The 25,627-nt window shown below is 41.0% G+C and overlaps 2 protein-coding genes across 2 annotated transcripts in view; one reads left to right on the top strand and one right to left on the bottom strand.

The window, feature by feature from the left end:
- Nucleotides 1–22,758, top strand: part of LOC142399144 (semaphorin-6B-like) — a 29,732-nt gene extending 6,974 nt beyond the window's left edge. Inside the window, exons 2-17 of the mRNA XM_075483630.1 lie at nt 5,135–5,258; nt 6,138–6,249; nt 7,442–7,502; nt 7,610–7,672; nt 10,633–10,731; nt 10,809–10,899; nt 11,137–11,256; nt 11,817–11,905; nt 11,999–12,216; nt 12,289–12,420; nt 12,688–12,837; nt 12,983–13,159; nt 15,601–15,741; nt 16,441–16,518; nt 17,520–17,581; nt 18,964–22,758. Of these exons, the coding sequence (XP_075339745.1) occupies nt 5,138–5,258; nt 6,138–6,249; nt 7,442–7,502; nt 7,610–7,672; nt 10,633–10,731; nt 10,809–10,899; nt 11,137–11,256; nt 11,817–11,905; nt 11,999–12,216; nt 12,289–12,420; nt 12,688–12,837; nt 12,983–13,159; nt 15,601–15,741; nt 16,441–16,518; nt 17,520–17,581; nt 18,964–19,946 (2,697 nt within the window). The 5' untranslated portion in view covers nt 5,135–5,137 and the 3' untranslated portion in view covers nt 19,947–22,758. The remainder of the gene's footprint in view (nt 1–5,134; nt 5,259–6,137; nt 6,250–7,441; nt 7,503–7,609; nt 7,673–10,632; nt 10,732–10,808; nt 10,900–11,136; nt 11,257–11,816; nt 11,906–11,998; nt 12,217–12,288; nt 12,421–12,687; nt 12,838–12,982; nt 13,160–15,600; nt 15,742–16,440; nt 16,519–17,519; nt 17,582–18,963) is intronic.
- A 759-nt stretch (nt 22,759–23,517) lies between these two features.
- On the bottom strand, nt 23,518–25,305 carry LOC142399152 (G-protein coupled receptor 35). Its single transcript, XM_075483641.1, has 2 exons — nt 25,179–25,305; nt 23,518–24,689 (listed from the first exon to the last, which is right to left on the bottom strand). The coding sequence occupies exon 2, from the start codon at nt 24,660–24,662 to the stop codon at nt 23,817–23,819; it is 846 nt and encodes a 281-aa protein (XP_075339756.1). The 5' UTR covers nt 24,663–24,689; nt 25,179–25,305; the 3' UTR covers nt 23,518–23,816.
- Between the last annotated feature and the right edge of the window lie 322 nt (nt 25,306–25,627).

Genomic DNA, 25,627 nt, shown 5'->3' with positions numbered 1-25,627 from the left:
TTGTATATATATGTATGTATATATATGTGTGTGTCTTGTGTCCTGCTCTTGTGTCAATGCCCATGAAGTCACCTTACTCAGACTCATGAGCAGAAACCTTACCAGTAAGGATACTTTATAACAGCATGTTGTGCTTCAGAGAATAGATTCTGCTACTGACCTACATATATGAACTAAATTACATATAGTAGGTAATAGGTAATGTAGGTAATATGGACACCAAATAATGGCAGCTCCCCCATCCCCCTCCCATGCAGAGAGAGCAGGGTCCCCCCAACCTCTTTACATGTACATTGAGATATGTCCCTGTATGTAATCATGAACACTCTTTCGAATTGACATGTATTTGGGTTAAACCTTGAGTTTATGCATCTGTGTGTTTACGTGTGTTTTCAGGCTCACATGTTTGCTCACATGTAAGAGGGCGGACCCACCCTTCTCGCGTTTACATCTACTGCAATGGAACATCTCTGCCTAGCTTTGCTATTGGTTGCTACGGTAACAAAGGCACAGAGTCGAGAGGCTGCAGCAGCCAAACAGAAAGAAAGAGAGAAAGATTTACCCGTTGGACCTAATCACAACAACAGATTCAACACAGCATGTCAGAAAATATAGTTCAAATGTAATCATTTGGAAAATGATGGATAAGTAAATGAGAAAAGATGGGTTTCGGTTTTATTTATCACACATCTATCACAAACACACATTAAGGGATTAGTTGATTTGGTGTGCGGTACCTGGGTGCAGCACAGGTCAAGGTTCTTGACAACCGGGCTTGGTTTGGTTTAGTTAGCTTTGTGTCTTCAGGACAGCTCAGATTCTCTTGTATTTATGTCTCAATATTTCTTCACGGTCAGTAAATGCTCCTCAGTGTGGACAAAGATGGTGCTTTTCATTCTGTATCTGTTTAGCAGGATGAGAGTGTATTGATCCTGTTCAGCAGCTTTAACTGAGATGCCTTGTGCAAATATGAGCATGTTCAATATACACTTAAGGCCACTGAGGTATATCAGCAAGGGATAATAGGTAAATATTAAATAGTTAATCATTAAATGAACAAGTTTCACAAAGCTAGCTGACATAATGGGGGTTGTATAGAAATTCCCAGCATGCCGCTCACCCCCGTGTCATTCCTGCCAAATCAGCTGTGGCAGAAAGGCATGAAATAAAATGAAGCTCAGTCCGAGAGCTAAAAACCACAATGGACAAACTGATGCAAGGTGAAAGCAGGTGTGTATGTTCATTTAGATGACCTGCTGATTGGCTAATTATGTGGATGTTAGCAGGTGATTTGCTAATTGGTTGCCTGATGAGGCTAGATTACAATGTGTGACTTTCGCCATCATTACATGCATCCCATGATAACAGTGTCAGTGTCACAACGTTAAGTCATGTCAAACAAAAATTAGCTGACACAAACACCATAAACACCCCATTTTCTCTCGACTGGCTCACCTCTCCTCTGTTGATTTTTTTGGTACTCATTCACCGGTCCATTTTTTTAGCATGTTGAGCTAGAGGTCTGTAGCAGGTGTTATCTCTGCAACTCTTGTTTTTCCCCCTCTTTGATTGTCTCTATGTCTGTCTATTATCTTTCATCTTTTTGCTGTCTTTTGGCTCAGTAAACTCAGGATCCTAGATAAACTGACATCAAAGCAATACCCCAAACCTCTCCAAATACACTGACTTTGTCACAGCACTATGTTTTGACGTGTTGGTGTTTTCCCAGATCTGATGGTGTATCTTATCGATCAATGACCTTAATCAATACACACTCCAATGAGGAGGCTATCGGACAAAGGGTTTTAGTATATTGCGTGTGCATTTTTCAAGTGTATTTGTATGAGAGAGAATAGGGTTTGCTGTTTAATAGCAGAGCTGTTATCACGAACAAAAGTTTTTATGCAGACAAGTAGTCTCATACTAATTCCCATTGTGCCTGTTTATGTCTGTTTGTCACAAGTTTTGAACACAGACATCTGCAGATTAATTAGATGGAGTGAAGTGGTTCAGAATTACGGACAATCCACACTGAGTTGGAAACATTACAATTTTGAGTTATTTGAACTTTATTTGAGTGTTTTTCTTTCCTTCTGCCTTCTAGTTCTACTCCGTTACAGTTCAGAAACATATATTTAGTCACACAGAATAACACACATTTATTTGGTAACTTCAGCGAAAACTTGATGAACATAAAACGTATTGATACCTGAATGAAGATTCCCAATTTCCTGATAGACATGAAGCAGTTATATATTTTTCTACTAGTTTCATATTTAAGTCATAAGCATATTAAGGCAAAGAAAACTCTATTCAACTAATATAAACTACTTTGAAATACACTATTCATTGTAAAGAGGACTTTTGATGATTTAACGATATTTGAATTGACGCATGAGCCTAAAATTTTGACCCTGCTCTTGAAATGGCCTTAATGAAATGAGGCTGGCCCGAAATCTGGGTCTTTTAATTTGAGTCAAGGGAATCCCAATGGCAAGTCAAATGAAACAAACCCTCCATGAACCCCTCACCCCCACACATCAGGCCTCATCTCATGCTTCTGAGGATGAGAGGGCTTAGAGCTGTCAAACCTGCAGTCTCTGAGCTATAATTTTGTTTGAAGTGGCCCCTGAGTATAGTCTCCAGCCCTCATCACTGCAGTGATGTCTTCAAATAACTAGTAAATCAATCTCACGCGAAATCTAAGGTATTGGCACCATAAGAGATTTTACTTATGTACATGAGTGTATGCGTGTTATATATGGGTGCATCTGTGTGCTTCAAATAGCAGTCATCACCTTAGCAACACAAATATCTACCTGGTGTTCTATCACTGAAAACAGTCGTGAGGTCTTTTTTTTTTTTTCTTAAATCTGGGAACACACAAGATGAAAGATACAGAGAGAAATGCAGGGAGGAGGTGGGTGATGCAGGTAGAGATGGCGTATAAAAGAAAATAAGCGGGGGTTGGGGTAAACGCGTGGAGCATGGCATTCAGGCTGATTTGATGGCAGCAGCATAGATATTGCTCACACATCTTCCAACCTTTCTTTTCATTTGTGTTCCATCAAATTTAGAGTTTTTCAAAATTTCAGCAGCTTTCCCAGCGGCCCAGATAAAATACCCCGGTACTCCTCCCTCTTTTCTTTCCATCTTTTTATCTTCTCTGCTTTCAAACTGCTTTTTCACTTGAAAGGTTAATACTGCCACACTAGCTGTATAGCTGATACTGAGACGTTTGGAGAAGAGACAGGAAAGCCTCCTCGTTAAAAAAATGTATTTGATGGTGTAGCTGTGGCAACTTATGTGGCAGTAACTCATGTGTGGCAGTATTATTCTTTTGTCTTGGTTTTATGGGTGTAAGAGATTTTATTGTATGGTATGAGAGCTTGTTTGGCCCCATATGTAAGTTTTTAGCCATGTTGTGGCTTTATAGAATGACAGTGCATCTTTTGGTCCATTGCTGAAGTTCAGATTAAAACCTGTGAGTTTATCATTGAATTGATTGTCACAAAAGTTTAGACAAATATGCATGGTCATCAGGCAATTCATCCTCATGATTTAAACTCCCACTCCAGCAATTAATAAAACCGTAAAGCTTGTTTGTGTCACTCAGAATTCTACATTTTGAGTTGTTTTTTTTCCCACGAATATAACCTGTACTGGGCTTAAAATGGCTTGTGTATGGCTACTAGATTATGACTAAATGGGGATCTATGAATACGCTAATGTGGCCCCGCCAATATCTCTACCCATCAACAGTGGTTAGTACCTGTTCGCCCGGCCAGGCTGAGTGGTCACCGGCTCCCATTAGCCCCTGGCTAAATTCTCCTCATAGTTTGCACAAGCTTCTCGTTTCATGAATTCCTCACAGTGTGTAAAAACAGTTGTATAACCCCGCGAGAAATCAGCGCTGGTTCCTCCAATCTTCTGAGTAGACCATTTAGGCCAGCTGACCTCCTTTCTGAGACTGTATGTGGTGCTCTGCAGATTCAAAAGAGAAACCCCCAGTCGTAGAAATGATGCCTAATTTAGCCTATGATATGCCTTGTAACACGTAAAAGCATCCTGAGGAGTTTTTTAACAAGGTAAAACATTTCATTCTAACCAAATGAGGTTGAACTGACTATTATGTGCCATCTTCAGGTCAAAATATCATATATATTTGATACTTCTAACAAAATTGACTAAACTCCTTTTGAACTGACAGTCCCTGCAGCTACAGCTACAATATCATTTTGAGTTCTGTGTCCTAAAGAAGTCATAATGGGCCTATTTCAGAATAGAATAATGGCACGAATTTAAACAAATCATGAAAGCTTTTCACTTGCAGCACTTGCTCAAACCGCCTGACAGACTGAAGTCAAGGATAAGTGTACAGAAAGGGTCTTTCTAACAGCATTAACTGTGTTCGTCTGAAGTAACACAAAGCTCCATCCAACATTTTAAAGTCCAAATCAAACAGAAAATCTCTTTTTGATTTTGTCAAGTAACAGCGTGCTAACATTCTCAGCTATGATGGTGAGCACAGTAAACATTTCACCTTCTTGATTTCACCTTGGCCCTGTGATGGACTGGGGGCCTGTCCAGGATGTACCCTGCTTCTTCCCCAGTGAGAGCTGGGATAGGCTCCAGCCTATTTAATTCTCATTTTCCACCTTACAAAGTAATTTTCCTTTTGATTACATGTTGTTTAGGTTTCATATGCTACTGCAACACAATTAGATAAAGGAATATCACCATGCAAAGTGACTTTGTAACCCTGCTGTGTTGTCTCTGCTGGACTCATATTTAGCTGTGAGAGTCCCTTTCAGTTTAAAGTGTTTGACAATGGAGTGACATTTATGAAAACACACCTCCAAAACAGGTACTATAAACACATTGGCCTCCTGCTGATTTCAGGTTTGTGGAAATAGTCAGTCTGCTGCACAACTGACACTGTCCTTTCTCTGATGTACACACACTTACACACACACATGCATACACAGATACAAGCACAGACCTGTTGGTCAATTCCTCCGCACTGTGAAATTTGTCATGACAGACACACACACTCTTTCACCCATAGACACAAGGACATATACTGCACCGAGCACAATGAAAAAATTTCTCTTTTCTCTCTCTTTGTTAACAGTGCATGTGTGCTGCTGCCATGGCAACTGTGGCTCCTCCCCTCTCATTTCTTCTCCTGCTGCTTCAACTGGCTGATGGCTCATTCCCAGAGGAGCCCAGTCCACTCAGCTACGTCCCCGTAGAGGGTATGTGTCCTTCCCCTCATTATGTGGGTGTGTATCTGAGCTCACAAGTGTATGTGCAGCATTGATGAATTGCTTCATAGTGCATGTGGAAATCATATGTCAAAGGTCAGAACCTTGGTTAGGAGCTGCTTTCAAGCTACCCAGGCATACAGATACAAAACTTGGCTTCTTCTCTCTATAGCAGGAAAGTAGACTCATACATATGGGAGGAAAGGGATGTTATAAAGGAAGAAAGAATCCAATTGAGACAGAGAAAATTCATAATGGATTTTGAGAGGTGTAGAAAGATGAAAAGTACGATGGTTGGATTGGATGGGGTGATGCAGAAGCCAAGAGAGCAGGCTGAGTTGTGGAAGAGAGAATGGGAGGAGACGTGTGGAGATAGATCTCTATCCCTCCCCTGCAGTCAAGGACAGTGAGACATTCCCAATCTGTCAGCTGATGGTGAGGGGTCCCTGTGGAGAATTCCTTTTCAAAACTTTCTGACACTGACACTTTCTGTCCTCTCTACCTCATCTGTAATTTCTGATTTATTTAAAATGTAGGAAGGAGATGAAGGAACAATATTGATCACACACGGTCTTTCTCATTATGCATCAACAACAGCAAGATGCTTTCCCTGCCACATCATTCGTCTTTGCCCATTAACTGTGTTTTCCCCGGCAAAGGCATCAACAATGAAAGAAGTAACTATTATAGTGAAGGTTAGAGGAGCTGCTTTACAGCCTGCCTGAGTACTTACGGTAAATTTAGATAGAAAAAGTACTTGTTCTGTCCTGGGCTGTCAGAGAGTCCTTGTGCCGGTCACAAAAGTACAACAATTTCTTTTGCTAACCATTTGACTCTGTCTCATTATGTATGTCTGTGTGATCATGCCAGTGGTGAGGAGGTATCCAGTGTTCCTGGGCAGAGCTCATCGTTCAGCTCAGAGAGGGGAACTACACATCCAGACAATCCTCCAAGTCAACCGCACACTCTACATAGGAGCCAGGTAACCAACAGCAACCGCCTCCAACAGTGTCTTACTGACGTGTTCCCATTAAGATGTGTTTGCTTTCATTTGGTGCTTCCATCTGCTGTCACTCTGCAAAGGACATTTTCGGTTTGTTAAGAGTGATGATTTATTCAGTCTTGCTTTTAAATGTCAAGTGAAATCTGTGTGTCGGCAATAATCTCTTACATGGAAAATAAGAATCGATTTACACCACTGGTTGGTAAATGCAGCAATGGCCCACAAACAAAATCTGGTCCATTTGTAAAAATAGTTCCCTCTACTCTCAGAAAAGTGTTTATCTATATGATTTGTGGGTAAACTTTTACATCATTTTTCATGGTATGTTGAAAACAGTGCAACGCTACTTTTTCAAGAGAGTGGCAAACAAACCTATGTGGTTTTCACACATGAACAGTAGAGAATTTTTGAAAAATGTTTGAACAGTTCAGTCCAGACTTTATCTGCAATTCTGCTCACACATGCAACTTACAAGTTGCATTGTGTGGAGATGTTCTCATCTGTGGAACTATTACAGAGTGATATCTGAGTAGAGCACAGAGGACACAGGACCTGCAAAAATACGCTGTTTTCTTTTCAGCAAACCAAGAAGAAATTGCAGATTTTGTGTTAATATGAATGTTGTTTATATCAGTACATATCCACAGAAGCGGATACGCTGAAATGAGATGAATGAGCCAATTGTACCAGCATGCACTCTGCTGTATTCACACAATGGCACACTCGCTCATCTTCAGGTCTTCTTAGTAGGTAGCAGGCAGGGTAATCTCCACAAGAAGCCAGGAGAGCAAATGCTGCTTTGTGTTCTAACACACAGCCCCTGTCTGGAAAAGTTCAGAGGTGCAGTGCATGAGTGTAAACTAATTTACACTCGTGCACTCATTTTGCCTCATGCTATAACAAAACCAACTCCGTAGAATGATGAAAATGGTGAAAAAAAAAAGGAAAGATAAAGAATACATTTCGAAAATAAAAACATGGGCAGGTGGCAAAGTGACAAAAATATAGTTCTGATAACATTGAAAAGAGATGAATAAACAACTTGTAGCAGCGTGCATTCTACTGTATTCACACAATGGCACATTGTTGTTACTGAATTATATGTGTTGTACTCTATTGATAAAACTGTTATTTTTTATTTATATCTGTTATTTGTTGTGGTTTTTTTTAGAGATGATTTATACAGAGTGGAGCTTGATAACATGGCTGGTGATGAGATGTTCTACAGCAAGGTTTGACTCATTTTTGTTTCAAACTCATAAGTGCAAATCAATGAAAATATTCACCTACACGTGCACCAGCTGCAGTGTGAGTACTCTCTGTGGTTTATACATTGCAGAAAAGGACATGGGAGTCCAATAAGAATGATATTCGAGTGTGTCGGATGAAGGGCAAACATGAGGTAAAATTCTCATACACAACACGCCGACTTTGAGATCCACTCGAACACGCATCATCGCCGTCTAGACTATCTCACGCATGGACAGACACAGCAGCTGTTTCAGAAATCTTATTTCCTTTGGGTGCACCTGCAAATGATGTTTACACAAATTTGATCCTGTTGATACAGAATCAGCACATCACTTAATCACGCTAACTCAGTGAAACGTTACCTGGACGTAAAGAAGCTTTCATTTATTCAATTCTTTTCCTTTTTTTTTTCTTATGCATACCCGTGTTATGTCAGTTTTCTGCACAAATCAATGAAGTCTATAGGGAAGACAGGAAAATGGGACAATTATCATTTATATGGAGGTAGCCCTGCAAAGTGCAGCCTAGAATATAACCTTTATTGTATGAATATAGCAGTGCCACTTACAAAGTACAATCTGGCTGGAAATTGCGGAAAAAGATAGAAGGACATGGGGAAACATAAAGCAAACTGAGCACAAAATGACACAGCCTCAGGAAGAAAAACTGTATTGAAATCAGTTAAAGAAGAGTGGTATATAGGTAACAATGGGATGTGTGTAGGTGGAGGAAAAATACAGAGGAAAGACACGAGGAGGAGAGATGCAGCCATTAGTTTGTGGGAACGCGGATGAAAGAGGAGAGTGTAACGGTGAACAAAACAAGAATTAAAGCTGTGATAAAACTGAACTGAAACAAAGACACAAGAAGAAAGACTGGGTCAAGTTGGCGAGACAGCAAGAGTGTGAAACAAAAAGCAGACAATGAACCATGTTGGTTTTAAAACCTTTAACAGCAAGTAGATAAAATTATAAATCTTTTTAAGCATTAAAATCAACGTGCAACTGTGAATCGTGTGCTTTTGAGTAGTGGACTAAACTATCAGTTTAACTATCAACTATCAGTTAGTAAGTAAGCAATAACCCGTGCTATGAACCTGGAACATGTGATTGGAAAACACATTGATCGATTTTTTTTTTTTTTTAAATAGTGGTTTGACATTTTGAGGACTGCAATTATTCATTGTTTTACCAACAGATAGATGCGAAGGCTGATAAGACTATCTACTAAATATGTAGCTGTGAGGGTAAACTTCCGTTTCCACAACTAACAACATGCACAGATTAGCCTAAACAAACAAGATGAAGCAGCCTAATAACTGAGCTTTATAAGTTTGGTGGAGCTTCGCTACCTTTGGCTGGAGCCAGGTAAACTGCTCCCACTCGTTTTCAGTCTTTAAGATAAGATAAGCTAAGCTGCTAGCTCCAGCAACACAGCAATCATGCTAACATATAAGTTGTTAATGAGTAATTGTATCAACATACCCCCCCCCAAGAAAGCCAAACTATTCTTTTAAAGTTTCCTTCTCCAGTGGAAAAGTAAGCATTTAAAAGTATTCTTATAATGCTTTTATATGTCCAAACACATGTCTGTTTTCTTTCAGTTTTATGAAACATGGACCTAAAAGCACAAAAACAAGGCAGGCTAGACAACTGAAGTTACTGAACCAAAAATAACTTCTACTAATCATACTAAAAAAATAACCAAGACAGTAAACAGCAGAGGAGATAGAGATGCAAGAAATAGTGTTGCATCAAATAGTCTGACAAAAAACACATACAAGGCCAATCCAAGTGGGTAACAAAGACTCGACACACGAAGAGGAAACAGTGTTAAGAGGCAGATAAATGTATGCTCAGGAAAACAGATGAAGCGGCACAAACACAGGAAAGGTCAGGCCTGTGAACACACAGAAAGGTAATGACACACAGATAAACAGAGTCATACAACGGAAAAAGGAGCTCAGAACACAAAGACAAGACACAACAAGAAATACTTCTTTAGAATTAAACAATAAGAACAAAAAGAAAAAAAATAAGAACTCAGGGAACTGAAATAAAACCGGACACCTTGACTATATCCATCCATCCATCCATTTTCTATAACTGCTTAATCCGTCAGTCGGGTCACGGGGGGGCTGGAGCTTATCCTAGCGGTCATTGGGCGAGAGGCAGGGTACATCCTGGACAGGTTGCCAGTCCATCACAGGGCCACACAGAGACAAACGAGACAAACATCCACACACACTCACACTCACTCCTAAGGACAATTTTAGAGACACCAATTAACCTAACATGCATGTTTTTGGACAGTGGGAGGAAGCCGGAGTACCCAGAGAGAACCCATGACTATATCATAAGATACGCTAATGTTGCTGAAACCCCAATGATTCACAGACATAACTGTTAGGGATTCATATTACAAATGTAGAGAACTAATCTTGGTAATTTATGGGTTGGGACTTGTTGGGATTCAGAGCTGCAAATCAGGAGCTAGGGTCTCTAATATTGGTAACACAACATTAGCCTCCCTCCGCATAACATAGTCAAGTTGAGGAGTCATGAGTGTTTAGGCAGAGTAGAAGGTGAACAACTACAGCTTGACGAGCTATAGATGCCGAGGCAGGATTACCTTGCAAATTCATGTATCCGCATAGCCTGGCTAGTATCCGCACATATTAGATACTGAAACTAAGGCACAGAATTATATTCAAGCTATTTTATGGCATGACAAGAGGATTTTCATGTGATTTTCAATGAACAAAGCTGTATGAAAATGCATTACTCATCTTTCTAGACAAATTTTTTATCAGTTTTAAACTTCATATCATGGGACATTGCTGTAAAATGGTCTGAAGTGTCATGAAATCTCAGACTCACTGAGAACATCTTTAAACTTCAGTCTGCACTTTGAAATGACTACAAAGCTCCAGCTCCTATTGTTCCACCAGATGGAGTCCTGTTGAGGGTTTTCATTCATCTCAGGGTTGTTCTACACTCTTCATAATTATTGCTCTGATTGATAGCAACTCACAGTCATCTTCTTCACATCACCCTGTGCCTTCTTTCCTGGTCCTAATCTTTGATTTTTTTTTTTACCTTTTTCTTATAGGGAGAGTGCCGTAATTTCATCAAGGTTTTGCTCAGCCAGCATGGTGGTCTGTTTGTATGTGGAACAAATGCCTTCAACCCACTGTGTGCCAACTACACTGTTAGTATCCATCTATCCTCCAGCCAATGATTCTCCGTATGTCAGCCTGTTGGTTTATCATTCTTGTCTTATTGCAGAGAGACACTCTAGAAATGGTGGGAGAGCCTGTCAGTGGGATGGCCCGGTGTCCATATGATCCACGACATGCGAATGTGGCTTTATTTTCTGGTAGGACACTGAGTTTGCACTTAAAGATAGCAGACACCAGACTTAGTTTTCAGCTCCAGACTTTGAAACGTCTGTGTTCTTGTGTTTACCTTTACAAATGATTTATAGTGAGACCTCTCAGTGCACTGCTTGTTTGGTTTTAATCTTCCTGACCTTGTGCTATCTCTCCATCTGTGTCTTACCCCATCTTCTTCCTAATCTCCTCCCTTCTTCGCTCTGCGCATCACTCTCTTTCAGATGGAAGCCTTTTTACCGGCACTGTGACAGACTTCCTGGCCATTGACGCGGTGATCTATCGTAGCCTCAGCGACAGCCCTGCCCTCCGCACGGTCAAGCATGACTCCAAATGGTTCAGAGGTACTTTTAACAAGGGGCGCATTAAAAGTGACCCTATTTTCCACCTGACAATTAGGTGGAAAATAACGCAAAGCATCTTCATTATCATCGGTACTTTATTAAAAAAAATTAAACCACTGGGCCTGTCATAAGTGGCTCTCAAGTGAATAAGGAAATTTTGCAGGGCAAAACAATAAGCCTCATTCAACAAAACCAGACGTGATTAGGCCCCCTTTAATAGACTTATTATAAAAGGAACACGTTCAGACAGAGTGATGTATTGAGGTTAGTCGAAATCCCTACAGATTCAGGGCTTTAACGTCCGGGACTGAGCAGTGAAGCCTGGAGCAAAGAACAAGAACAAGCCCAGGCAAGTCAAAGATGGATGAACAAATGATCATATACACCCTGCTTACTATGATGACGAATTAAACAGAGGATAACTGTTTAATAAGCAAGTCTGGTGGACAAAGGCATTTTATGTGGATATAGCTGTTATTAAAGAGCCATGTAGAGCGTTAATAACTATCTAAACTATGAGTGTGAGTTACCTTATAGTGTTTTGTTGTTTCACTTTTCAGAGCCCTACTTTGTGAGCACCATGGAGTGGGGGCCTCACATATATTTCTTCTTCAGAGAGATGGCCATGGAGTTTCATCATTTAGAGAAGGTGATTTCCTCTCATTGCCTGCTTTTTTAAAATGTACTTTCTTTCTTTCTTTTTCAATCCCACAATTTTACGGTACCTTTTCTTTTACTCTAGGTGATGGTTTCCCGCGTAGCTCGTGTGTGTAAATCAGACCTGGGTGGCTCTCAGCGTGTCCTCGAGAAACAGTGGACCACTTTTCTGAAGGCACGGCTCAACTGCTCAGTCCCCGGAGACTCACACTTTTATTTTAACCTTTTGCATGCCACAAGCAACATCATCCGCATGCAGGGACGAGATGTCATCCTGGGTCTCTTTTCCACACCACCTAACAGGTATGAGAATACCCACGAGCAAAAACAGACGCTGTTTCTTCTCACCGCTGACTTTTCCCTTTTCCCCGGTAGCATCCCAGGCTCTGCAGTGTGTGTGTTTGACATGCAGCAGCTCGCTCATGTCTTTGAGGGTCGGTTTAAAGAGCAAAAATCCCCTGAGTCTATTTGGACACCGGTACCAGATGAGGCAGTGCCTAAACCAAGGTAATGTGATGCAAAGTGTATATGAGCAGCATAATACTGCAGTGCTTCTGTCCTGAGCATCTGTATCAGAGATACTTTAGTTAACCTGCTCTCCAGCTGTCAGCTAGAATGCTTCTTTGCTACTCTTCAGTAAAATACTTATCCGGCTTCTGGCAGATGCAAAGGCGATCCCCCGCAAAGGCGATCCCCCCGACTCCTCTTTTCTTATTTATCTCTCTGTACTTCTTCCGCACTTTCTCATCTTTCTGCTCTTATCTCTTTCTTCAGGCCAGGGGGATGCGCAGTGCAGGGATCCAGATTTAGCTCCTCAACCACACTGCCGGATGAAGTGCTGAACTTTGTGAAGACCCACCCTCTAATGGATGAGACTGTTCCACTGTTGGGACATAGACCGTGGGTGGTCAAAACTATGGGAAGGTGCACATGATTATTGATTCGATAGCCCAGATGCAGTGGTTTTTATGCCATGAACAATGGAAGCTGAAAATATGTCACATAAACTGCAGGAATGTTAGGAAATGTACATTACTGACCTAATTTACTGGCTTATCTGCCCATATAGGTACCAGTTAACAACCATGGTAGTAGACACAGAAGCTGGCCCACACAAGAACCGTACAGTCTTGTTCCTGGGCTCCACCCGAGGGACCATCCTCAAGTTCTTAATGATTACGAGCGGAGATTCAGTCTCTCACAGCAGTGTGTTTCTGGAGGAGGTGGAGGGATTCAACCCAGAGAAGTGAGTGGGAGTCAAGAGATCCTTATCTTTTATCTCCAATTTATTGCAATTCTTGGCATAATGCTCCAGATATTCAGTCCCACTGCACCTGCTTCCAGTTGACAAATGTGCTTTACATTTATGAACTATCCTTAGTTACCATTTATAAAATGGCAGGTTTTTGCAGTTTTTCTGCACAGCTCTGAGTATGAGCGTTTTCAGTTCAAACTAGCTATATACTGTATAATTAAAGCAAGACTGTGTACCTGTTTCTGAGCTGCGGCAACTGCGGCTGCAGATGTGCCCGTTACAGAATCCATCTGAGCAGTGAAGGATGTTGAAACAAAGCCTGTCAATCGCTCATTTAAAAAAAAAAAAAAAATGTATAAAATAATCAAACAGTCCAACCGTGTCAAGTCAGCACCTTACTAATACGATTACTCTGACCGAAAACACCTTACTCAGAGCAGTTGCATGCAGACGTGTTTGTGCAACAGACAGATAATGAATTTGACAGCATGGGAATATGCTCCATTCAATCCATGTCAGTTGTGCCTGACCATTTAAGAAAAGAATAGGATTTATCAGCCAAAATAATAATAAACAAAACAAGAATAATGCATATTACTCTGATATCCAAGTTCTGTTTATTTGCAAGAATTTGTCATAATGTAGCTCCTATACAGATCTTTTCAGAAAATAGGGAAAACTGGCTGTGAAGAATTTTACCGATTTAAGATGGCATCTTCAGTTTGAATTATTGTCCCAAAGGGCCTAAATATGTAATATACAACATAGAATATGCACTTTTGAGTAGATGCAACCGAAAGTGTGGATTTCAGTTTGTGACTAAAAAATATCAATGACAGAAAGGATTCAGGTAGCAGAAATTCATACAAAATTAAAGTCATTTTCAGTAAACATGCTTGTTAGTAAATAACATGTTGGCTATTTAATTTCTTCATGTTAACAGAAATGAAATTACACATTGTAAACTATTCTCATATTTTAGATCACCATAAACTCGTAGACTTTTAATGTGGCTCTGTATGGAGATAAAAGACCTGAAAAATAGCTACAGGAAGCACAGAATTTTAGTGTTTTACAGCTCGTCATGGTTTGGCCTTTTTGTTTTACTTGCTCTATTATTTCTTGTGCAACTGAATATTTTTTTTCAAGGATAACAATCAGTCCTAATCTCCCTCCATAGGGTCAGTCATTTAACACTCAGAACTGTCACTGATGTCCCTGCTGTAGAGGCTTGGGTCATTTGCAAATATGCAATGAATGAGAACTTTTTTTTTTTTATCTGCACAATCCAAAAATGAACAAAACTTTGATGTCATTAGTTTTTTTTTTTTTCTTACGAATCGTGGACCCTTACATTCTACATGATTTGACAATAGAACAACCCTGAGCCCTCACATGCTTTGCAGTAACTTGCCTCAAAGTTCTCAAGTCTGTCCATGAGAATGTAGATAGGGACACACACCTTTGGCTGTTTAATCTAAGCTCACTTTGTTTATATAGTCCTTTTTTGGGGGGGTTCTCTGTCGGATCACATTCACTGCTTCTTGTTTTTTTAGTGCTCCCTGTTTGGATTTAGTTTCTTCTATCTTGGTTACCGGCTATTGTTCCTTTTATGTTTTGGAATTTAGAATTTGTTTTAGATTTGACTCTTTAGCTCACTACTGCCTGTTTAGTTTGGTTTTTGCTATCTCAAGCTAATCCTTGGCCTGGGGTAAACTTTGTAGTTCCCTGCATAAGAGTTTATTTCCCACCACCACACAACATCAGAATCAGAATCAGAATCAGCTTTATTGGCCAGGTTTGACTAAACAAGGAACAAGGAATTTGACTCCGGTACAACTTCACTCGCAAAGTACAACACTCAACAATAACATAAAAGAATAAAAATTAGAAATGCAGAACAGTAAGAATGGAATTGAGTATGCGTGGTAAATAGGGATGTGTATGAGAATAATAAATACAGTATGTACATTTGCAATAAATAGACACTATGGGTGGGAATTCAATTGTCCAGAGGGGTGTGCGGCTGGGAATGTCCGCCTTATTGTCCCTGTCAGTGTACCATGGTCATGGACACCTCAACAGGTACAAGCAAAATGCAATAATACAATTGATACAATTGAAGAAGGTGAGAATTGTGCAATAGTGCAATATTGCAATATCAGAGTAGGCAGGTTAAGGAATAAGTATAACTGTTGTGCAAGGCAGTTCAGTGCAATAACAATGTATTAATAGTTCGCTGTAGGGGTGGGTGCTATTCCTGGGTGTTCAACAGAGTGACTGCTTGGGGGAAGAAGCTGTCTTTGTGTCGTCATCATGAGACAAGGGGCCTGTGACCCTGTGAAATAACATTTTTTTTTAACCAAAATAGGACAGTGACTTCTCTGTTGCACTATGTTGTATGTTTTCACATCCTCTCCCATGGTCTCCAGGTGTGGTGAGGACTCTCCTCAGGCTCGTCAGCTCTTGTCCCTGTCATTGGACCGTATCAGCCACACCCTGCTGCTGGCCTTCCCCTCCTGTCTGGTCAGAGTGCCCACATCGCGCTGCCACCTGCACTCACGCTGCATGAAGTGAGTGACATACAGCCACTTGTTCTAGTCTTAGCATATTTTCTATTCCCTCAGTGTCTCTTTGGCTGATAAGTTGGTCTGTTTGAGTGTAGTGGTGGCAATTGGCCAAGGAAAAGCACACTGGCCAAATTTGTTTCATCTCTGATTTCTCACTCCTGTTACTGTAGTCTGTCCAATAAAATTTGCAACTCTATTTTTTTGAAGGGGGGGTGCAATATTTTTTTTGTTAAAGCACACAAAACCTGTTTGGTTAAATATTTATACCAGGAAAATTCATTTCCCCACTAAATATTTTTTATCCTGAATAAACGGGTTTCAGCATGGTGATTTATCTCAAATACCAAAAAGACGTTGATTTTTTTACTGTCTGTACAAAGACAATATTTTAAAGTAGAGCACTGTGTTGTATGCCAGCTTCTTGCTGCGAATATATATCACACTTAGATCCTCTTGAAGAAGTATCATGTCGATTCAATATGTGCCCCGCTGTGTGTGAAGACGAATAGCTCACGAGATTTATCGTTTTGACAGATTTTCCACATGATCTCAAATAAATGTCATGTACATGCAAAGTGATAAAGTTCTCTCTGATAAATTTCAAACTTGTCAGCCAACTGTTCCCTGCTAAAGTAATCTGAGAATTACCTCTGTACTTTGTTTTTCTTCACTTATTTTCATTGAATGTACGTCCCTGCACAGGAGCTGTCTGGCCTCCAGGGATCCATACTGTGGCTGGACCAGAGGCAGCACCTGCTCCTTTCTCAGACCAGGCACGCGGTGAGTGGAGCAAACACACAAAACACGGTGAACTGCTCATTATCTCTGCAGACACTATGACTGCAAATCCAGCATTAGGTATGTGGAGGGATTTTATCAGGTCTGTAGCTTGTAGATGCAATACTTTTTACACAAAAAACAACAAAAGTAAATAAGGGAAGGCATGGAATATTTATATATTTATAAAACTTAAATTGATCAATTATTTTGATCATACTTAATCTTAACTCATTGTTGGACGATCCATCAATCTTAAGTACATATGAGCACAAAACTGAACCCTCCTGCAATTTCGGTCCGTCTATCTGCCCTTAAAGAGAATGTTTGTACCGTTAAACAGACTCATTGGTTACAGGAAACCCTTCAGTTTTCATTTTAAATGTTGACCACTTATTTCCATTACGATGTTAAGAGGAAATGCCAATAAAAATGTGTCTAAATGAATTTTGTTGAGTGAACACCTTATTCTAATTTGATAAATGATACATAATTATAATATCGCTTAAAAAATATTAAGTAATCTATATAATTCAGACTGTCATCAACACAACGCTGTTAGCTGTAATTGCTCCATAAAATGCTGTATCACTTTCTATTGCAGTCCTCCCTATCTGCATGGTTGACCCCAACCTTTGACCTTGCTCGGAGAGAAGCTCAATAATGGGATCGATTGCATATCTCATTACGATGGATGGTGCATCAATGTGTGCCATACTGATCTGAGTGATAACAGACGAGCTCATACATTTACAACTCTGCACACTACAGCAAGCCTCTTTAGATTTTAGAGACGTTTTTAGTCAGCTTAAGAACAAGGTTTCTTTTATGTTGGGCGCTTTGCACTCATTCGTTCTTCATTTATTCCACTCTCCCATGAGAGATCACACATATACAGTGTATAGTGAATTTAGGTCCCCACACTGTATGTTTCCTACTTTAAGGTTTTGTTTTTTTTTTACATGGAAAAATGTTCCTCATCTGTGATTTTTCTATGCCTGCAGACTCCCTTTTCAACAAGATGTGGAATATGGAAACACCACCTCCCATCTTGGGGACTGTGATGGTAGGTTGCAGCAGTACCACATGAATGCTTCTAGTTGTGGACAGTGGAGTGAGAGAAGACTCCGCCTAGTGGCTCAGGTCTTCATTACACCTGTCTTCTTGTCGCTGAACATTTTGTTCTGATGCTAGCTTGTGATGGAATAATAATAACTTTTGGATTATAGCATGTTTTCATCATCTTGGATAAATATACATATATATATATATATATATATATATATATATATATATATATATATATATATATATATATATATATATTTCCTTCCCTGCTCAACAGGAGCCAGTCCACTGAATTTAGAGCTGAATCAAGTGGATGAGGAACCAGGATTTTGGTTTCAACCTAATTTCTTACATGTCAAAATACTCCCAGTGTGATACTTTTTAATTAGGGAGGGATGTGAAAGAGGGGCAGACAGTACCAGACTGTCGGATGGGAAATGCATCGTCCTCTAGTGTATGAGGTTTTGTTCTCTCAGAGCTGAATATCTGAGGGGTTTAGCTGGTAAGCAAGCTGGAAATAGCTCAGTATAATGTCACATGGTGTTGCTTCTGTTTAGAGGCTCAGATGTCAGTACAGCAGTACCACAGAGGCCCTCTTTGAACCTCGCTCTGAAACTCACAAAGTCATTAGAAACCAAAAAAGGAATTTTCCTCTCCAGCAAATTCTTTCAGAACTGCTCCACTTGTTACAGGACATGCTCCAAAGTCATACAGTCCCTTTAGTTGGATCTGAATTTCCAAAACACAACAGAATAAGGTTACATTGTATATTCTAAGCTCTCAGTTTACATATGTGTGCTAAACTGATTTATCGGTTACTACCTCTTATTGGTTCCTTGAAACTGACAGTATTAGAGGTAAGTGATGCCAGGCTGCAGACCCAGCGGACTCTTATCATAGCGATGAAAGTGCAGAAGAAGCCGAGCCAGAGACAGGCTGCACTGCTGTGTCTGCAGATGGGAGCGATTAAAGCTGGGTGGAAATACTGAGGTAATGGTACACTGCGAGAAGAGACTCTCCATCCAGGCTGCAGCATGGAAAGTGTGAGGAAAGCAGTGGAGAAAAAGAATCTGCTGCTGCGGTCTGAGCTGTGCTGATGACAAGTGCAGGCCTAGCTGAACCTGGAGCTTGTGAGGCCTCAAGGCCAAACTGGTGAAAAGCTCCTCTGAAACATAATCATTGCATAAAATAATAGTGCTGATTATCACCAGTTATGAGTGTTATTGTAGTCAGTTATTCATTATCATATGTAATGTCTTGAGAGTTAGGAGAAGAACATTGCTCAGTTTTAAACTTCACCCTTTGGTCATACACTGAGAGAGGATGTCGTTTGGACTTTTCTAAATGTCATCTTCATAATTGTGTCTCTATATCTTTCAGGAATTCTGCAGCAGAGCTTGTTGATTGAACCAGAGAGCCTGGTCTCCCTCAACTTGCTTGTGGCATCTGCGGTCTCGGCATTCACCATAGGAGCAGCACTGTCCGGCCTCGCCGTGTGCTGGATCATGGCCCACAAGCCTGCCAACCGTCGCCATGGCAGCACCTCCCAGTCCTCCATCCAGCGGCGCGAAAGAGGCCTTCTGAGTAACGCTGGGATGGCAGGGTCTGTGCTTAGCGTCACACGGCAGGGAGGTGGGGAGCGCCCCTGCTCACAGGGCGGGGAGACCCTGTTTGTCATGCCCAACGGCTGGGTGAAGTCAGGAGAGCTCGACCCTGGTTTCCTGCCCACTCCAGAGCACACGCCTCAGCAGAAACGAAGAGGCCTACGACTGTCTGATTCCAACTCTGGAGGCTGGGACACTAGCCAGACCTACCTGGGGGGAGGTTCTGTGGGTCTAGGCTCGCCCTGCCGCATGCCCCCTTCCGTCTACTTGACCACCAGACTCTTCCAGCAGGGCGGAGGTGGGAGACACATTGGGGAGGGGCGTGGGAATGACACGCCGCGCCAACATTATGTCTGCTTGAGCAAACAAGAAAAAGGAGGGAAGGGGACACCCAAAGCCCCCCTGAGAAAGTCTGCGGGGGAATACATCTACCCTATGACCCCCCAGGACTCTCCTGAGCGTCGGAGGGTGGTCTCAGCCCCCAGTGCCCCCGTGGAGTACAGCGAACCACTGCCTCTGCGCTGGCCAGCCCAGGAAGGATACATCCTCAGCAGCCACGGCATGGTCTCCGTCCCCCTGCCCCCACCTCCCATGCCTCCGCCCAGTGCCCAGTCTTTCATGTCCCAGCAACACAACCCTGTGCTGAGCAGGGCTATGTTGAGAGGAGCCCTCGAGCGAGGGGAGCTGGGTGAGCTGGTGGATCTCAGCCAGCTAATGAGTAAGAAAAACTGCAGTGATAGGACTCAGACAGGCCAGTGAATGTGAAGGAAACAAAGGGGACAGAATTCTGTCCATGTTTGGAGCTCTTGATTTAATTTACTAAATCTCTCCTTTCTCCTCACTCTTTCAATCCTTCTCCCCTTTTCATTCTCTATTCCTCACATCTATATTTTTCATTGTCATATAACCCCCGATCTGCAGCCAGTGTCTCAGGCAAACCTCTTCACCCCAGAATGAGTCTTTCCTTATGACTGGCTGCTGGCTTTGCCACTCATATCCAGGCTCACACTAATTGGTCAGATGGACTGAGGTTGTTGCTGTGTCTGCATTGCAGAGTTGCCTTTCTCTCTTTCTCTCAGCTGCAGTAGGAAGAGGGAGGAGAAGGGATGGAGTGGAAAGATGGACTAAAGAAAGTGGAAAGAAAGCTAAATGGGGAGCAGATAGCATAAAGACAGAGACTTACAGGCTGCCCTCCCTGTGCAAATTTACTGAGGTTGCATGTCCAGGAGTGGGATGTTTTGCCCCCCCTGGATAAAATTAATAAGACTGCCAGCCATCTGTTCCCAACTATATTACCTGCTTGTTTGATTGCCAACTAGGTACTTGAATTGAAATGGCAGATTGTGAACATTATGAAACTATCACGCTTGAGGTGGGTCATCAGACAAAAACTTAAGCAGTTCTAACTCCCCGCTGCACACATACAGCACTTGCACATATATATTTGTACAGGTGGGTGTTATGTGTTCTATAGAAAGCATGACTTGTGTGCTAAACACCTCTAACTTGTCTCATAGGGATATGGGACCATAACTTACATCTGTGAGCAGAGTGCAGGACTGAAATGTCAGCACTATTCCTGCCAACTGCGCGCTCTGTGTAATGACGGCATCTCAGCTGTCGGTCGCTCCATCCGTTCACCACTTCCACTCCCTGTTCTCTTTAATGACCAATAATTCCTCAAGGACGTCAGGTGGGATTGCACCACAACACCGGGCTGACATGAAAATCTCAGCTGAAAAGAAAGGAAGGGAAAAGAGAGAGGTGCAATATGCAATAGGAACACCTTGTCTGTCACCGTCACTGTAGAGCTATTCTCCAAACACACACACACATTAGGCCCTTATAGAAAGCAGTCTGGTTTCAATGGGAAATATTTTCACCGAAAGCCCCACAGCAAGTCAAGGAACCACTGACGTGCTACAGTGCAAGGTGACAGTCACAGTGTCTGTGATAGAAACCTCTGACTTAACAGGGGTAATGGAAATGTTCTCAGCAGACAAATGGAACTATATATTCAGCCCATCAAAGTGTCAAGTGCCATGGAGTGGTCAGCGTTTAGATCAACATAACATGGTTAGAGTGTGTTATAGTGGAGACAGAAGTCATAAAAAGAGATGAGATAAAAAAAAAATCAACTAAGACTTGATGATATTGGAAAGAATGAGAATTTGTCATAACTTACTAGACAGCTTGATTTTTACTCCCAGTCCATTAATCGACAGATGAATGCTGGTTTGTGCTGACCTGTAGTGAGCAGCAACATGGTTCATATGTACATAGTAATCTTTCATTTAGATGATATGATAATGTAAGACAGTAGCTCCCAAAATATAGGCAGGCATTAGCTTGCAAATGAGGATCAACCTTTATCATGTCATTAATGTATAAAAATCTGTTTTTTCACATGCGTTTTGTAACAACTGGGGACAAGATTGAAATCACCAAGTCTTTTTTACATCAGTGCCAACTGATTAATGACTTATCGATGCCTGATTACTGAAGCAAAAAAAGAAGAAAAAAGAAAAGAAGTGTTTTAAAGTGCCATGATGAAGTCCATTTCAGCAGTGCACCTTTCTCATATACCGTGGTGTTGAAGAACTCTCTTATTGCAGTAAACTTGTGATATGTATGCCTTTGACCTTACATGCTGAATGTCTAATTGTTTCATTAAGATTTGGGCTTGTACTGTTGAAATCATTTGTTCAGCTCCCTTCATCTGTCCAGATGCTTCTTTCTGATGCTGAATCCCATCACTGAGGGTCTTTCTATAAACTACTCTGGCACTTCATGCCATATGCTGTAAATATGTAAGAATTAATATAGACCTCTTTGTCATGCCCTCTGTGGTCACGGTGTTAGTGTGTTCTCCTATGCCATGACATGACTGTGTTTACTCCAGAATAGCTTACATGTTCTAATAATGATTCCTAAGTAGTTCATAAGCAAACCTTTAAATGGACTGAATTGCATCGAGACAACACTGTGTAAATCATTTTGTGTCCCTGGTTTTTGGAGGTTTTGTCTTGATCTAGTGATTGTCTGTCCTTCATTGCCAACCGACTGCCATACTTAGGGATCATGAAAATACCCATCAGCATCCTGAGCGAATGAATGTACTCATTTTTTGTTTGTGCTCATCAGAATGTGCCGTAATAATGAAAAGCACAAAGATGTGTCTTGATTTCATTTGTTTTTTTGTTTTTTGAAGGAGCTGCTCTGTATCATTTGTGAATAGTGTAAATAATCATCTTGAATGTATTGTGTATTAGTTTGGTTTGGGTGGGGGGGGCGGGGGGTTTCCCATGCTCTTCCAAGACAGGACCGTGTTTGAAGTGTGAGGCTATTTTTCGGTGAATACGCTGTGAATAAAATGTATGTACAGTACTTACGTGACTTTGGCTGACCACAGAGGATAGCCATTTCTTTCCTGTTGTTAGAGTAGAGTTGCAGGCCTGACCTCAGCCAGAGCTGAGCCTTGTCATTTGACTGACGTTTTTGCAGTTGCTAAGTTACTGCTGATGTAATAATCAGTACTGCTATTAAATGGCATTATATGATTGATTGCAAATGTTGTCGAGTGTGCTTCTGAATGCACTCATTGAAAAAAAATTATATTATTGTAGGCCCACGCATATGCACACAAATACACACCCTTGCAAGTAAAGACTTGATTGCATAGCAGCCATCTTGAGAAATGTGTAGATCATTATCGGAGTTAATTTTCTTTAAATGAGACGTATTTGTCATCAAAACTGTTAGACTGAGCCACGTAAACAGGCTGATTCTGAGCAGGACGGAGGCAGAAAACCCTTTACGCATATAGTTTCTTTACCACCAGAGGGAGCTGGACTCGGAGTGTCACTCTGAGGAAGAGAAAGAATCAGGCCTCCATGCTGGCCTTTGCATTTAGTGGACATTGTATGCCTGTGCAGCCCAACACAGACCTCTGTTTTGCTGAGGGGTGTGGCGCAAAGCCAAAAATAGCTCTTATTTTCTGCTTTGATATTACGCTTTGAACATCACACAGTGACTGGTAAGGTCAACAGATGAAGAGGGCTAGATAACAGTTATTTGGACCTCAAAACACACACACACACACTTATATATGTTCATGCACATCATAAAAGCATCTGAAGACTAAACCCTGTCACTTGATTTTTTAGTCCAAGAGTGCTCCAACTGATCTCCAGTGAATAACTTCTCCCTGTGCTCAATTATTCAACACATCAGTCACGAGTCTTAAACTCTTGAAATTTCCCAGAGACATACGGTGTGCACAATAATGAGGCAAAAACAATACCAACAGGATTTTTTTTAAGTCACTCTCTCGTAATTAAAAACTTTTTAAAACAACCATTTAATACATTGGCTTTCAAAAACATCATGTGATCAATAAATACCCCTCATCCATTGGGTCTGTTTGCATAAAAATAATGCAAATGAATTAACATCGGTATGAATTAAATCTGTGAACGGAAAACTAAACAGAAGTAGAAACATATGGATGAGTTGCCAGTTCCCACAATGAAAAGTCTTATTTCAAGACTGTCGTCATTTATTTAAAAAAATGCCGGCCAAAACAGAGCGCCGCTTACAAATCAAGAGTGTTCGACCACTCTCACTGACTCATGAATAAAACTGTTTCAATAAGAAATAAAAGCTGATGGAATCAAAACAGCAGTTTGTGGAGGCGATCCACTCACACACGAGTAAGAACATGTGAGCAGGTAAAGAAGTAGACTCCCAGTTTTCCGTTACTTCTTGATTGTAGTTAATGAGAAAGGCAATGTGGATTGGTGTGTAACAGACAACGAACACAATCACATTTGCTGTTACTATGCCAACAATGCTTTTCCTTTCCTCTGAATTGTCAGGCGTCTTTAACAAAATACAGATGATCCGACTGGAACAAAATACAATGATCAGCAGTGGAATGAGGAAGCCTACAAACACCAGGAGCGAAATAACCGTTAGACTCATTGGATGATCTTTGCGTCTTTCATAACATGTCCAGAGATGTTCGGTGCTGTTCTGCTCACAGAATACAACAACCATGGTCACCAGAAATACCCAGATGATCACACAAACAGCAACAGCTACCACTTTCTTCCTTCTCCATGATCTGGCCTGCAGCGGAAACCTTATTGCCAGGTAGCGATGGACACTGATGGCTGTCGTGGTATACATACTGGCATACATGTTGATATAGTGAGTGTAAATAAGGAAAGTACACAAAAGAGTCTTAGGCAGACAGAAAAAGTAATCATAAATCCTGAAGGGGAGAAAAAGGATGAGGGCAAAATCAGCCAGGGCCAAGTTCAACATGTAGATGTGGGTGTCTGTCCAAGACTTCCGTTTGGCGATGAAGGCACACAGAACAGCAGCATTGACAACAAGACCCAGAAGAAACAGAAAACTATACGCCACACCCTGAAGGGTATCCACTGTGTTTGTAGAGCCATTGATGCACATTCTGTAGTTTATCGGTGTGAAGTAGCCCTGCAAAATTAAGAGCAAATAGTCTCTTGACCTGGTTTCAAAATGATGAGATTATTAATGGTTAAAGCTATCATTATTACATGTTCGGCCTTGAGTATTTGCTCACACTCTCATCTCTTAAATGAATATTTACATGCAAATATAAATCAAAACTTCTTATATTAGCTTGTTGCAGTTAGTCAGAGGAGGGAGACAAAATCCACAGTCCTCGTCTACACTGAACTAAATCATTTGTGAAACTTCACTGTTGTACAAAATACCACCCTACCACCAAATATCCCTCTATGGTATGGTACGGTACGGTATAACTTTAACTTTTAAGTCTAACTTTAAGACATACGCTTGATTTTGATAAGGTTGACTGTGGTAATACCATATGAATATTGACAACTTTAACCACACCTACTGTATAATTACATATGACAAGCTCAAAGGTGTGATTTTTCTGTAAAAATTACATAAAGTTAACCAGTATAAAGCTCAACTTACCAGGTGAAATGCACTCTTGCTCGCAAACTCTACAGAACTGATTTTACCAGCAGTTGCATCAGTACGTGTTCTACAGAACGTGTTCTGCTGTAGAATTTGTGCTCGATCTGAATCATTTCCTCTCTTAAACCCGTATGTATTTCTGCTGCCGCGTCAGGACTGCAGACAGGCAGAACGACCACAAAACAATGATACTCAGAGATCTGAAACCTGTTCCTCTTTTGATCTCAGACTGTGAAAACTCTCACACGTCAGTAATGAACACATAGCTCTAAAGATATGAAAATAACTAAAATAACTATTGCAAATACTTTTGAATGTAGCTTGTGGCTCCTGGTGTTTTTGCATGTCTATGTTTGACTCGTAATACTTGATGGCTTCTTAAATAAACCTTTTTAGTCAAGCACGATTTACTTTTAAAAGAAAATATCATATTTGAATATGATACA

The sequence above is a fragment of the Odontesthes bonariensis genome, chromosome 14 (genome assembly GCF_027942865.1).
Source record: "Odontesthes bonariensis isolate fOdoBon6 chromosome 14, fOdoBon6.hap1, whole genome shotgun sequence".
Classification (NCBI taxonomy): Eukaryota; Metazoa; Chordata; class Actinopteri; order Atheriniformes; family Atherinopsidae; genus Odontesthes; species Odontesthes bonariensis.
Note: the sequence above shows the minus strand (reverse complement) of the source record. Positions and strands in the feature narration are given on the sequence as shown.

Excerpts from the sequence above, each read along its gene's own strand:
- LOC142399152 (XM_075483641.1), bottom strand. The coding sequence starts at position 24,662 with ATGTGCATCAATGGCTCTACAAACACAGTGGATACCCTTCAGGGTGTG.